Source organism: Cyclospora cayetanensis, unplaced genomic scaffold, assembly GCF_002999335.1.
Source record: "Cyclospora cayetanensis isolate NF1_C8 unplaced genomic scaffold, CcayRef3 CcayRef3_contig_50, whole genome shotgun sequence".
Classification (NCBI taxonomy): domain Eukaryota; phylum Apicomplexa; class Conoidasida; order Eucoccidiorida; family Eimeriidae; genus Cyclospora; species Cyclospora cayetanensis.
The window spans coordinates 61,384-74,671 of record NW_020312481.1 but is presented as its reverse complement, the minus strand read 5'-3'; the positions used below and the strand labels follow the sequence as shown (position 1 = coordinate 74,671).

Genomic DNA, 13,288 nt, shown 5'->3' with positions numbered 1-13,288 from the left:
ATACAGACAACATTGGACGACCACACGTTGCACGCTCCTCCTTGGCATCAGACTCAGAAGGCGCAGCAGCTGCCGGGAAGAAAGGAAAAGCTAGTGGTCTACGCCCAACGCCTTACGCTCCACTGCTTCTTCTGGGAGTTAACTCTGGCTGTGGTGCGGACTCCTCGCGCAGCAAAAGGGGCTGCCCCTCCGGCTGCAGCAAGAGAGACAGCGGCAGCAACCGCTGTCCACCGGCTGTCAGCACCTGCATCAAAGAGAATTTGCACACAAACACTCACAGACACTCACACCGTGCCGCAGGCACAAGACTTTGAAAGGGTCGGCAGTCGCTGAAAGTGCGAGGATTTCTGCGTCGCTGCTGGTCTCGCCGCGTCTCCTGCAGAAAGAGGGGTTGCCATACGCAGCAAATTTTTGTCTCCAGTTGAGGCCCTAATTCTCTCGCACGCTGCAGGACGGAGGCTGCAGTGGTCACAGCCTGCAGCAGACACCCAAACTGTGCATCGCCGGCAGCAGCAGCAAACACAGCAAGACAGGGCCTGCGATACATCCCCCATAGGGAGAAGACATGCGTTCGGAGAAAGAGAATTTCCTAAAATGCGTATATTTCTCTTGCGCTGCATGCCATGCGCGCAAAAGCGCCCTAGTCGCTTCGGCCTGCCAGCAGAGGGGCTTTCTCTACCTATCTATCTATCTGTCTATCTGTCTATCTATCTATCTATATATATATATATATATCTATATCTCTATATATATATATATATATCTCAAAGTCAAGAAGCGGCTGCTCCACGGTTCTGCGTTTTCTGCTACTGCTTGCTGATGGCAAGCCTAAGGCGGGGGAAGAAGGAGGAAGAGTGCACGCACCCAGTCTGCAGACAGCTCTGTGGAGGCTGTATCGTCCTCAGTAGCTTCGAAACACTTGCCAGAGACGCCCTGCAGCAGCAGCCTGCCTTCTTTCGAGGGGCCCCCAGCTCCCAGCAGGGGGCCCCCCAAGAGTCCAAGGCGGACAGACACCGGTGGCATCCAGGAAAAGCTGTCTCCCGCTGCAGCACCTCCTCCTGCTGGTGAGGCAGCGCTCTCCCCTCCACTCACTGCCGACTGCAGCATGAGAGACGATGACGTCGGCTGCTGCTGCTGCTGCTGCTGTAGCACCCGCCGCGCGGCATCCAGCCCCACCGCAGGATCAGCACTCAGCAGCTGTATGTACAGCTCCCGGGAAACACCAATCGGCAGAGGAACGCAGCTCCCGCCGCAGCCGCCACTCCGCTGCAGCGGCAACTGCAGACCGGGGGGCGGAGGCAGCTGGTGAGACACCGGAAGTACAAGTTGCAGCGTCTGTATGGCAGAAACAACGCCATTTACAATCTGCAGTAACAGCAGCAATCCGCGCTGCAGTACACCACACACACAAGACGCATGACACAAGACGCATGCAAAAATGCGGCAGCCAGAGACACAGAAAGCCCCCACTTCGAACGGCTGCGTTTTGCTGCTGCATGCCCATAGGGCCGTCGTCGCGCTGCCTCGATATCTATTTGTCTATCTATGAATATTTGGGGCTTTCCTTCCGTCAGCGTCTGTTGCCGCTTGGGAGTGCTGCAACTACGTGATCGATCCCTCTGTCTCTGCGTAGCACACCTGTTGCAAAACAGACGGCAGTCCAGAGCAGCCGCTCGCAGCCGCGGCACTGCTGACTCTGCTGCAGCAGCTGCAGCAGACACAGCTACGCCCATCTCCTTGAATCCGCCGGCCATAGCTGCAACGGCTGCAGCTTTGCTGCTGCTGCTCCAGCATCGCTTCCAATGTTCCCTGCTGCTGCTGTGCGCTGCAACACTCCAGCAAGCTACACGGCCTGAGCAAAGGCGCACTCGCCAATAAAGCCCCCTCTAAGGCTCTGCAGCTCCTCTGCAGCAAGAGGCGACCAGCCGTTAACCACGACCCCACAACATCCTGCGACACCCACGCAAACAGGGGCACCCACAACAATCACCCCAATGTAGATATATACATATATATATGTCTGTACTCATAAGGTACATACATTTACATAGATAAATATGCGTATGTATAAATATCTGTACACATAAGCTACATACGTGTATATATATATATAGGTGGCTGTGGTGGCCGCGCCTATCTGCATGAACGCCGCATGGTGTATATATATATATATGTATGTATATATACATACATATGTATATACTTGTACACAAGCACACACATATATCTATATACACCCTCATATATATACACATGTATAGATTCAATGAGTTCCAGGTGCGAGGTGTTCGAGCAGGGCCACATTGCACAGCCGTTAAGCTGCATACTTGTGTGGCAGCCTTGCATGCGCCGCAGCTTCAAAACCGCCAGCAGCCCACTTAAGGACGAGGAAGAGGCTCACCCGCAAGTCCTCTGGCGTCTGCTGCCACGCAGGCAGCCGTCGCATGATGCCTACGTAGAGCAGTGCCTCCTCAGCGATGGCCAGAGAAACTCCTTGCAGAGGGTGCTTGCATAAAGAGCGCAGCCTAGGAGTTAGCAAGCGGAGAATCCCTAAAGCAGACCGAACAGTTTCCTGAGGCACTTCTCGCTGCTGGCAATGTTGTTGCTGCTGCTGCAGGTGCTCGAGCACTTGCTGCAGCAGCTGGAGGACGCGACAGTAGGTGAGATGCACTGGGGAGCGCCGCATCAGCGTTGGGTGAGCGGCGCCTTCTGCTGCTGCTGTTGCTGCTGCAGCGCATGCAGCGTCGTAAGGTGGCCGTGTAGAAGCGGAGCTTGGGGGCCCCCCCGAGGCTCCGTTGCCATCGAGCGCCACAAGAGAGAGCAGCGGCTGCTGCAACAGGAGACGCTGGAAGAATCCCTCGAGCAGCAGCACCTCCGCAAGCGGCAAAACTGCTCCTTTCGAGGCAGCGGCAGCGGCAGCGACGACTGCTGTCTCTTGAGGGTGGGAGTGGGGTCCTGCTGCTGAGGAAAATCCATTCCACGGCAAATGGCAGCCGCTATTGAGCAGATGAGACAAGAAGAGGATCCCTCCGGCGATGACGCTGCATCGGGCTGCTTCTGCACGCGTTCCTGGGGGCGCACTTGCTGTGAAGCCCTCTGCCCCCTGCAGCAAGAAGGCGAGGGGTGGCGCAGCAGCAGCAGCAGCAGCTGCTGCTGCTGCTGCGCCTCCAGTGCTCTCAGACATGCGATAGAGGTACTGACCTGAAGCCTCCGCTGCACACCGCTGCAGCAGAGCCGTGAGAGCTGCCGCCACAGTCGCAGACACGTGCTGCTGAGCGCCTTCCCACGCATCAAGAGAACAATGAGTCTGTGCTGCCGCTGCAGAATCCAGTGAAGATGCCTCAGAAGGGAGGCCTCCTAAAGGCCCTCCAGGAAAGGGAGGAGGCATCAGCATGGTTGGTCGTTGTGACAGCCCGTGCATCTGCTGCTGCATCTGCTGCTGCTGCTGCATCTGCGTCTGCTGCTGCAACAGCAGTCCTTCTGGCGCTAGCGCCTTCTGCCGCTGCAGCAGCAGAGCCGCCGCTTCCGCATGCAGCAGCAAGTTGCTGGCAGCAGAGATGAGCATTGGACACAGGCGCTGTTGCGCTAGGGAAACTTTCCGCAGGTGTTCTTCCGCTGGCACGCAGGAGGCTGACATGGCATGCCCTGTACACCCCGTTGCGTCTCCTGCTGCTGCCGTTGCATGCGGCTGGAGGCTGCTGCTTCTCCATGCACTGTGCAGCACGCTGCACAGCAGCTCGCCGACGCCGTTGCGCCAGTGGAACCACAGAAGCTCCTCTGTGTCGCAGCGCTGTTGTTTCTTCTTCGGTCCAACTGCTCCCTGCAACCCCACCTGCTGCTGTCTCTGCTGCAGCGAGAAGTGTGGCCAAACGCTCGATGCAACGGCAAAGAAGTCTATGGCTGCATTGCAGATGCTCAAAAGTTCTGGAGGATCGAGCTGCCGCAAAGACAGCCCTTCCACCAGCACCTGCTGCATCACCTGCTGCGGCTCGGCCCCTCCTGTGCCAAGCGCGTGCTGCACTAAGTCTATGACTGCCAGTACACCCTGCAGTGCAGCGTATAAGACTCCCTCCGGCCGGAGCTTCTCTTTCTCCGCTCCGGCGGCACTGAGGCTGGTGAGGCACTGCAGCACGTCTGTGGAGGGAATGAAGACAGCGCCGTCGAAAAGGGGTTGCTGCAGAGCAGCACCTGCCTGAAGCGATTGCTGCTGCTGCTGCTGCTGCTGCTGCTGGGGAGGCGCTAGCAGTGCGGGCTGCACCGTGTGCGCCAAGCACGTCACTCCTCCGGAGCCGAGTAGCATTTCCAGAGCAAGAGAAGCCCCCTGCTGCTGGTGCTGCTGCGCGGTTGCTGTGGAGGCAGTACTGCTGGTGGGATCGTCTGTAGAACTGCTGCCGCTCGACGGGGAGAGCTTCTTGCTCGCTCGAAGGTCCGTGCACCAATTGGCAGTCAAAAGTTGGATAGCAGCGAATGCGGCAGCCTCAAAGAAGCCACGGCGGTAGAGGAGATCCTGTCTGTAGCAGGCAGCTGTCGCAAGGACTGAGAGGACTGGCAGCAGCATAGGAGCGAAAGGCGCTTGTTCGCAGGTTGCGAGGCTCTCTGCAGCTTTACTGCTGCCAACAATAGGCCTAGGAATGTACAGCGGATAGACAGCTGCATCTCGGCACGCAAGAAACAACGCCGTATACCGCTGCAGTAGCTGCTGCTGCGACTCAGCAAGAGACGCTCCCACCGACACTCGGGCAGCTAGCCCAGCAAGTATCCACGGCGCGAAGACGGACTGAAATAGCGCCTGCTGCTTCAGTCTGTCTCCTCCCTCAAGGAGGACTGCTGCCTCATTGCTGCCCGTTCTGTGCTGCTGTTGCTGCTGCTGCTTCTGGTCCTTCAACAGCGACGCGTGTGGAAGCTGAGGGTGCTGTTGCAGCAGCCGATGGCGCTGCAGGCTGCAATGCAGGGAGAGGAAGAGAAGCAGTCTGCCTTCGACGCAAAACGAGGCACCGTACTGACCCGTACCGGCGAGGCAGAGGCTTGCCCTTTCTGTATCTTGCGGCAGAACTGCAAGGACTCTTTCTTCGTGAAGAGCAGGCAACTGCTGCTGTTGCTGCTGCTGTTGCTGCTGCTGTTGCTGTTTCTGCACGCGGCGATGTGCAGCGAGCAAAGCCGCACAGCCGTCGAACTCGAAATACACCGGAGGTGCTGCCCGAAGTAATTCCATCCAACAGTCCATTGCAGAGCGCAGCGGCACGACACCAGGATTGGCGGCTGCCAACCCCCTCTCCTGCTGCTGCGAAGGCTGTAACGATTGCAATGGAAACAGCGCACTGAGCAGTTCTTGATCGAAGGCAAGAAACTCCAAGCATGCGAAAAACGGCGCATACGCAGCGATGTCGCTGTGGGGGGGACCCCCCCCGCTGCTGCTGCTCTTGTTGCCGCCACTGCTGCTGCTGCGCAATGCCACCGGGAGGTGACGCAACTGCGTTGCAGCAATGCTGCAGATGGATGCTAAGGCCCCACATATCTCGACTGCTGCAAGCAGTGGAGTGCATGCGTCGTAATCCTCCATGTCTTCATGCTGCTGCTGATGCTGATCGCTGGATCTGCTACCGCTGCCACTGTTTGTGTTACTGGTGCTGGCTCCGCTGCTGCTGTTATTAGCGCTGCTGCTGCCACTAGCGTTTGCATACAGCGGGAGGTCAACAGCAGCGGCAGAGAGCAGCCTGCTTGCAGAGGCAACAGTTGAATTCAGCGGCTGCATGCGCCGCTGGTACAGCGCCTGCCCCCCGAGTTGCTGCTGTGGAGGCTGCCCCCATTCTCCATTCCACGAATACATCCCCTCAAGGTTCTCCGGCTGCAGCGAGTGCTGCGGACTGCTGTCTTTTGCATGCTCTGCCGCTGCAGCTAGCCACTCTGCGCCGTATCCCCATCCAATGTGTTCCCATTGCTGCAGCAAAAGTTGCGCGATCTGCAACAAGAGCACCCATCCACCTGGACAGAGCGGCGTAGCCTCCAGGCAGCCCCCTGATACCCCGCTGCTGGTGCTGCGGAGGGGTGTGAGTGCCGCTTTGCTGCTTTGCTGCAGCAACTGCTGCAGTCCGTCACGAGGCCTGTGAACGCAGATCGTCTGCTGCAGCAGCAGCAGAGCTAGCCGCAAGACTTTGAGTTCCCCCAGCAAAATGCCTGCAGACTTCTGCTCTGGCTGTTGGCTTTGCTGTTGTTGTTTTTGCTGCTGCTGTTGCAGCACGTCAAGCAGCACCTGTTGCGAAAACTGCACAGTTGCTGCAAACGCGGACTCCTCGCCGGTGAGCAGCAGCTGCTGCTGACTGTCGAGGGCGAGGAGTAGCAACTGCAGTAGCAGCAGCCTGAACTCGAGCAGCTGCTGCTCCTTCGCATATAAATGCCGCAGTAGGCGCTCAACAAAGCGGTCTGTGTACAGCGTCCGCAACCAACGGCGGGTGCTGCCGTTAGGCCTCGCCACGCCGCATGGCGTTTGCATTTTCTGTGTTTCTTGAAGCAGAGCTTGCAAGTCATCTGGCTCGAATGCGAGGGCAGCAGCTAGGCAGAAGACAGCACTGCTCTTGCCACTGCCCGTGCAGCTTCTACCCCTGCCTCCGCCTCCGTTGGTGCTGTCCATGTTTTCGCACGGCGGCAAAAGCTGCAGCAAGCTCTGGTTTGGATCGTATGGCACACAGGAGCTCTCAGGCAGACGAAGCAGCTGCAGGTGCTGCGGGTGTTGCTGCTGTTGCTGTTGCTGCTGAAGCTGCTGCAGGTGTTGCTGCTGTTGCTGCAGGTGTTGCTGTTGCTGCTTCCACAGGACGCACAACAGGTTGAGCACCGAGACTGCTGTAACTTTGACGCGCGAGTCCGTGAATGCCAAGACGCACTGAGGGAAGGTGGCTGGGTATAGCAGCCTGTCTGGAGGAGGCGGCTGGACGGCTCTTCCCGTCTTCGCAGAAGAAGCTGCACTCACGCTACTGCCACCCTCATCAGCTGTGTTGGCGTCTTCGCCGCTGGACGCGAGAAGGAAGGCAAAGTGCTGCTGTTGCTGCCATGCGAGGAGATCGTGGGGATGTACAGGGAGGCCATCCGCAGCTGAAGGTGACACAAGACTCTGGCACTGCGGCTGTGGGGGCTGCTGTAAGGAGAGCCGCAGTAACTCAGCAGCTAACCGCTGCAGACGCAAAGCTGCATTCGGACTGCATGCAGCCAGCAGCAGGTGATGCAGCGCCTCGAAAGCCCCAAGAATTACGCACTGCGAGATTTCCCTGCAGGGAGCTACCGCCGCTGCACCGGAGGATGCAGCAGCGGCTGCAGCCGCTGCTGCACCTCCTGCTGTAGCAGCAGCTGCAGCGAAAGGCAGCTGCTGATGCAGGAGAGACTTGCTCCACTGCCCCGTCCAGCGGCCTGCCGTGGTGTAAGGGTCCAAGAAGACGGCATCCGGCAAGAGCGAAATTGGAAATTCGCAAAAGGCGAGCTGCTGCTGCTGCTGCTGAGCCTCGCCCTCCTCATCTCGCTGCGAATGCTGGAGCTTATAGAAAAAGCCTGGACTCTCCGCGAAAGAGCAGAGCTGCGGCAGTTGCTGCAGCGGAGGTGTCGCTAGGAGAGCGGCAGCGGCAGCCGACAGCCGCGACGTTGCAGCAAAGGTTGCAACGTCCAGAGATCCGTAGAATCGCAGGACTGGAGAGGAAAAACTGAGTAGAATTTGTCCATCACTCGTTGCACGGCTGCTGCTGGGACTGGAACTGACGCCTGTGTCGCCGATGCCACGGCTGCCGCCTGCATCACCACCACTACCGCCCCTACCCCTACCTCCCTTACCGCTACTTTCCCAGGGAACAGCGGACTGCACGGCTCCTCTGCCTCTCATAGCCACGATGTTGCAGCGCAGAACTGCGGCTAGCGACTCGGGGACGTTCGCCGCTGCCAAAGACGTCAGCAGCGCCTCCAAAAGCTGCGTCATAAAGGCACAAGCGGGGGGGGGCCTAAAGTTCGCTCGCTAGAGGGAAAAGAGACCCTTTGGAAAGAAAGAAGCACGACAACATGTGGCTTTACTTTTCCCGCAAACACACAGCAGCAGCAGCCACGGCCCAACCCCGACTTGCAGGGCCCCACACGCAGCAGCAAAGATCACGACGAACCCACCTCGAGCTGTCTTTGAGAACCCTTCAACGCAGCCGCCTTCACAGCAAGAGCGTCGCGTTGCAGCTCGTACGAGGCTGTCGTAGATTCGAGGTGCTCGAGGCTTCCAGCGCCGTCTTTACGCCCCCACGGCGAAGGAGCCACAGTCTCCTTTGCCGCGAGTTTGAGAGACCCCGCCTCCCTTGGCTGAGCTCTCCAGTGCAGCAAAGGCAGCAGCTGCAGCAAGACGAGCATCACGAGCTGTGCAACCTCACAGCGGTCTTCCGCATGCAGAAAGCCCCACGCACACATGCGGGCAAAGACGCCACACAGGGTGAATTCACAGATTGCAGCGAAAGCCCGACCTTGCTGCTGCGCTGCTGCCTCCAGTTGCTCAATCGGAAGATCGCTTTGGTGCTGCTGCTGCTGCACCTGCGGCAAGAGATACGTGTGGGCTAAAGAAACGGCAGCAGCAGGCTGGCCCCCCCCTCCCGCCTCTGCCGCAGCGCTTGCAAAACTGCTGCGGCGACGCCTGCTCTGCTGCAGCTGCTCCAGACCCTCTGCCACTGCCGCAGCTGCAATCAAGCGCTGCTGCTGCCAGGGGACTGTCCAAAGGACGGGAGGCACCACCAGAAGCAGCTGCATCAAAAACAGCAGCGTTCCCTGCATAACTCTGAAAGTTCGCAGCTGTCGCTCTTCTAGGCCTACCGCAGCAAGGAGCTCCAACAGCTGGGGCAGTGGCAGACACCCTCCCTGATGCTCGCTCACAGCGCAGCAACAACGCAACATACGCCAGCCTGCATGCAGCAACTCCGGCGAAAGCAACAGCTCGTGATGCTGCACTGGCAGCTCTACCAAGCACTTGCACGCGACCCGCTGCTGCTGCTGCTGCTGCTGCTGCTGTACAAACAGGAGACAGCGGTCCACATCCGTAACGTAGCATGGCAGCAAACACGCCCTGTAACACACAGACACAGACACAACAGACACACATAGACACACAGACACACAGCAGGCACCATATATCCCCAGAGTAAGGCCTCGCAAAAGCAGCCGCACCAGCGCGGCAGTAAACGTAGCAGTTGGGTGGTCTGTCAGAAGCATAGAAAAAAATCGCCGATACGGCTGCCTATCGAGAGGACTCGAGGGGAAGGAAGAGGCAGCCGCTGGCTCGAGCATCAGCCTCACCGCAGTGCGCTGAGCGCCTCTGGCAGCAGCAGCCGCAGCTGATTTCGCCTTGCAGCGATGCAGGTAAGTTTGTACATGCGAGGCATCAGCAGAAAGGAGGGCGATGATGTTTCCGAGGAATCTCCACGCAACGCATCCGCTGCAGCTGCTGCTGCATCCTCCAAGGAACAGCCATACACTTCCTTTGCGATCAACGCCTCTGCTGCCATGCGAGCAGCAGAAGGCCACGCAGCTACACGGGTCCAAAGAGCGCTGGCAGCAACAAAGGCTCTGCAGACACGCCGTGAATATAAGCAACAGCTCACATGTGTTGTCTGCCGCATGTTTAGCGCAAAAACAGCTCACATGTGTTGTCTGCCGCATGTGTAGCGCAGCGACAGCTCACATGTGTTGTCTGCCGCATGTGTAGCGCAAAAACAGCTCACATGTGTTGTCTGCCGCATGTTTAGCGCAGCGACAGCTCACATGTGTTGTCTGCCGCATGTTTAGCGCAAAAACAGCTCACATCTGTTGTCTGCCGCATGCAGCATGCGACTCATATTCGCCCTCCTAGAGGATCTCTTGAAGGGCCTTTCATCTCACCTGAAGGCAGGATCTGGAAGCGGTCCGCACTCTTCATTTTCTTGATGTTGCAACCCCAGATCAAGCAGGAGCCATGCCGCCTTAAGTAGAGAGAAGCATCCCTGGTTATTCCCGCTGCGACCTCGACTCTCTAATGCCCACCACACTGAAAAGGTTCGGCTGTCGCTGCAGGGGGTAGAGGCGATGTTGCTGACGCTGTGGATGCCTTCCCCTACTGGGAATTTGAGACTGGCGAGCTCTAGGCGGCACCCATCAGTCTGTAGCGACCAGAAGGCCTGTTGTTGCAGCGGCTGCTGCTCGCGCTGAATCTCTGCTTGCTGCTGCCGATGCACCGGAGGGAGCGGGGGGGGGGAGGGCTCACTATTTAGCCAGAAGGCGTTGTCGTCCTCCTCCTCACCTCCCTGCTGCTTCAGAGGGACCTCTGCGGCGAAATCTGCGCGCAGCTGCTGCAGCAGCAGCACTTCGGCGGCTGCTGCACTCTGGAGGTAGCGCCACAGAGGCACCGAAACGACGCGTCCTCGCGCATCAGGGGGAACAAAAGACCAGCATTTGACGCCGCCATTCGCGGTAGAAGCGTCGAATCCCTGTCGTCTGAGGAGCTGCCCCTGAGGCGCGTCCAGCTGGAGAAGCAGTGCCAAGCAGGGTTCTATAGGTATGGGTGCAGCAGCAGTGTAGGAAGCAGTTCCTTCGGCTGCAAGGCTGCTGGCAAGCGCGCGCTGCTCTTGTTGCGGCTTCTCTGCACTGCTCGGACTGGAGGCGAAAACCAAGCCGTCCGTGGGGGGTAACAGCACCGAGGCGAGCGGCTGGGAAAGAAGCAGCAAGAACTGCAGCGCAGGACCGACATCCGCTGCATCGCAGTCCGTCTCTTCATCTGCCGGCAGCAGCTGCAGTTGCTGAGGCTGGGGGATGAGAGCCGCCAGCAACTGCAGCGTAAGATGCCCTCCGTATGGAAACAGCGACAGATAGCTCCCCAAGAGCCGCAAAAGGCCGCTGCCGCTGTCTCGACTCCCGTGTGTTTGCAGCCGCTGGAGACACGTCTGCTGCAGGAGATGGAAAAGTCTGTTTCGCTGCTGCGGCAGTTGCGCGAGGAGTTCACACGCGGAGTGCACCATCAGCTCTAGGCCCTGCAGTTGATTCAACGGATAAGCCATCAAAGACGCATCCAGGAGAAGCAGCAGCTGGGCAGCGAACGCCTCCCGCAGCGGATCCTGCTGCTGCTGTTTCTGCTGCTGCAGCAGGTCGTGCTGCAGCAGGAGCTGCTGGAGAGCATGCGGCAGCAGCGGCATCACGAACTCGGCAGTGTTGGATGTAAAGAGGTCGATTTCCTCATCCTGCAGCCCGTTTCCACCCGTGCTGCTGCCTCGCAGGCGCTTGTATCCAGCGAGCACTGCAGCGTGTGCAGCTAAGAGCAGCACAGCCGCTGCAGGGTGATCGATGTAGCAGCTATACAGAAAGTCTGCGTACACTTCACCCCCTCCCTGCGGAAACGCCGCAGGGGAGGACGCTCCTCTGTGCGCCTCCTGCTGCTGGTCCTTCTGCCGCTGAAGCGCCTCTTTGATATCCTGCAAGCAGCTGCTCATCACGTCTCTGTGCAGCGAGGCGAAGCTAGGGCTTTCGACGAAGACACACACTGCAGCAGCAGCGTCCGCTGCCGCAGCGCTGCTGCCATGGCCTTCGCAACTCTCGAGCAGCGGCTGCAGAGGAATGCTGGAAATAGCGGCAACAGCACAGGATCCTCCGAGCTGCTGCGCCTGCCGCAGCAGCTGGCGACTGTGCAGCAAGGACCGTCTCTCACCACTGCGGGCGGCCAAAGCTCCACAAAACCTGTCATCGTAAAACAGAGAGCAGGTGCCGTAAAGACTCTCGCTGCACCAGCGCCTGTTGGGCGTGCTGATGCTTGGGCTCGTGTTGCAAACATCCAAATTCCTTGCAGCACTCCTAGCGGCGGAGAGGCAGAGAACAACGGCCTCCTGCAGTTGTAGCGTGTCTCTCAGTTGCAGCAACTCGTGCAGCTCGAAAGCGGCAGCCTCGGCATCCTCGCCTCCCTTTCGGCCGCTCTTTTTGGAATTACTGCTGCCGGCCTGTTGCAGGTGCTGCCGTGCATAGCACGTGGAGGGATCCGGCTGCTTGTTCAGCTGCGTATACACCTGAAGCAGCTTCGCCTCCAGCTGCTGCTGCTGCAGGAGCATGGCGGCAAAGTCCTTGCAGACCTGCTGCACTGTCAGCCCCCCCCGCGTGCTGCTGCTGCTGCTGCTGCTGCTGCTGTTCTGTGCAGCTTGCATGCAAATGAACTGAAGACACCAAAACATGCAGAGCTGCTCATCCTGCAGCACGTCTCTTAGCTCCCTGAGAACCTGAGGATTGCTAGGATCCACAGTCTCGCGTAACTGGGAGGCCTCGAAGGCGGGTAGTAAGAGCTGCTGCTGCCCGCTGTGGTGCCGCAAGACATAGGCCGACAACAACTCGTAGAGAACGGCTTCTGAAGGCACTGAGCAGCAACAGCACGGGACGCCTGTGCTGCTGCTACTGCTGCTGCTGCTGTTGTTGCCACTACTGCTGTCGCCATCCGCTTCGGCTGCGGGTTCAACGCCTCCCCAAACCGCCAAGCGAGCGCCCCTTGCCCATTGTTGCTGCAGCAGCTGCAGAGCTCTGCATGTATCCGCTGACACGGAGGGGGGAAGGGCCCTGTCAACGCAAGAGAGAAAAGAAGAACGGAGGGCGATGATCCGCTGTTGCAGCGCTTGCTGCTGCAGCAGCTGCTGCAGCAGCAACGGACTCGTTGAGGGGGACAGCAGCAGCTGCTTCAGATGGCGAAAGGACGCGAGGCACTTCCGAAGCTCAGCAGACACCTCCACTCGTCCTGCACAGGAGGGAGTCGCCCCTGCTGCAACACCCGCATGGACAGGCCCGTGCAGCTCCTGCTGACTCATCGCTGCAACCACTGCTGCATGCCTCTGTCCCTGTGGACTGTCGAGGAGCAACACCCCCGAGGCAGCAGGGGAGGGGAGGGAGGCGCCCCAGAGACTGCCTGTCAACGAGGGAGCAGGAAATCGCTGTTAGCGAAAAGTTGCCGCCGCTACGCGAGCACCACCTCGAGGCGCCGAAGAATTTGCTGCACCCAGGGAGAGTCAGGCACCGGCAGTCGCCGCGTGCTGCTCTACCTTTCGCAGCGGCTAATACCAGCGATCTGGCCCTGGACCCCCCAACTGCTGCTGGGTAAACCCCTCGGCAACAAGCACAGAAGACGAGCCCGTATGGCTCGACATACAGGCGATGCTGTAGCTCAATGATTTAGCGAAATTCACCTTCATACCTTTTCTGGTAGAAGCTCTGGTGGAGGGGGCGCCGTGCATGCAGGGCCTGTTGGGGCTCCGCCACAGCCCCGACAAATGCATGTGTGTTTCGA

The 13,288-nt window shown here is 59.0% G+C and overlaps 1 protein-coding gene across 1 annotated transcript; it reads right to left on the bottom strand.

Annotated features, from left to right (window-relative positions):
• Window positions 1-249: 249 nt before the first annotated feature.
• On the bottom strand, window positions 250-12,812 carry LOC34619580. Its single transcript, XM_026334813.1, is given in 12 exon segments — window positions 250-376; window positions 495-536; window positions 980-1,389; window positions 2,402-4,802; window positions 4,857-5,058; window positions 5,061-5,140; window positions 5,142-6,609; window positions 6,703-7,743; window positions 7,786-7,945; window positions 8,137-9,070; window positions 9,301-9,570; window positions 9,883-12,812. Coding segments are annotated over 12 exon segments (10,065 nt in total).
• Window positions 12,813-13,288: the final 476 nt, after the last annotated feature.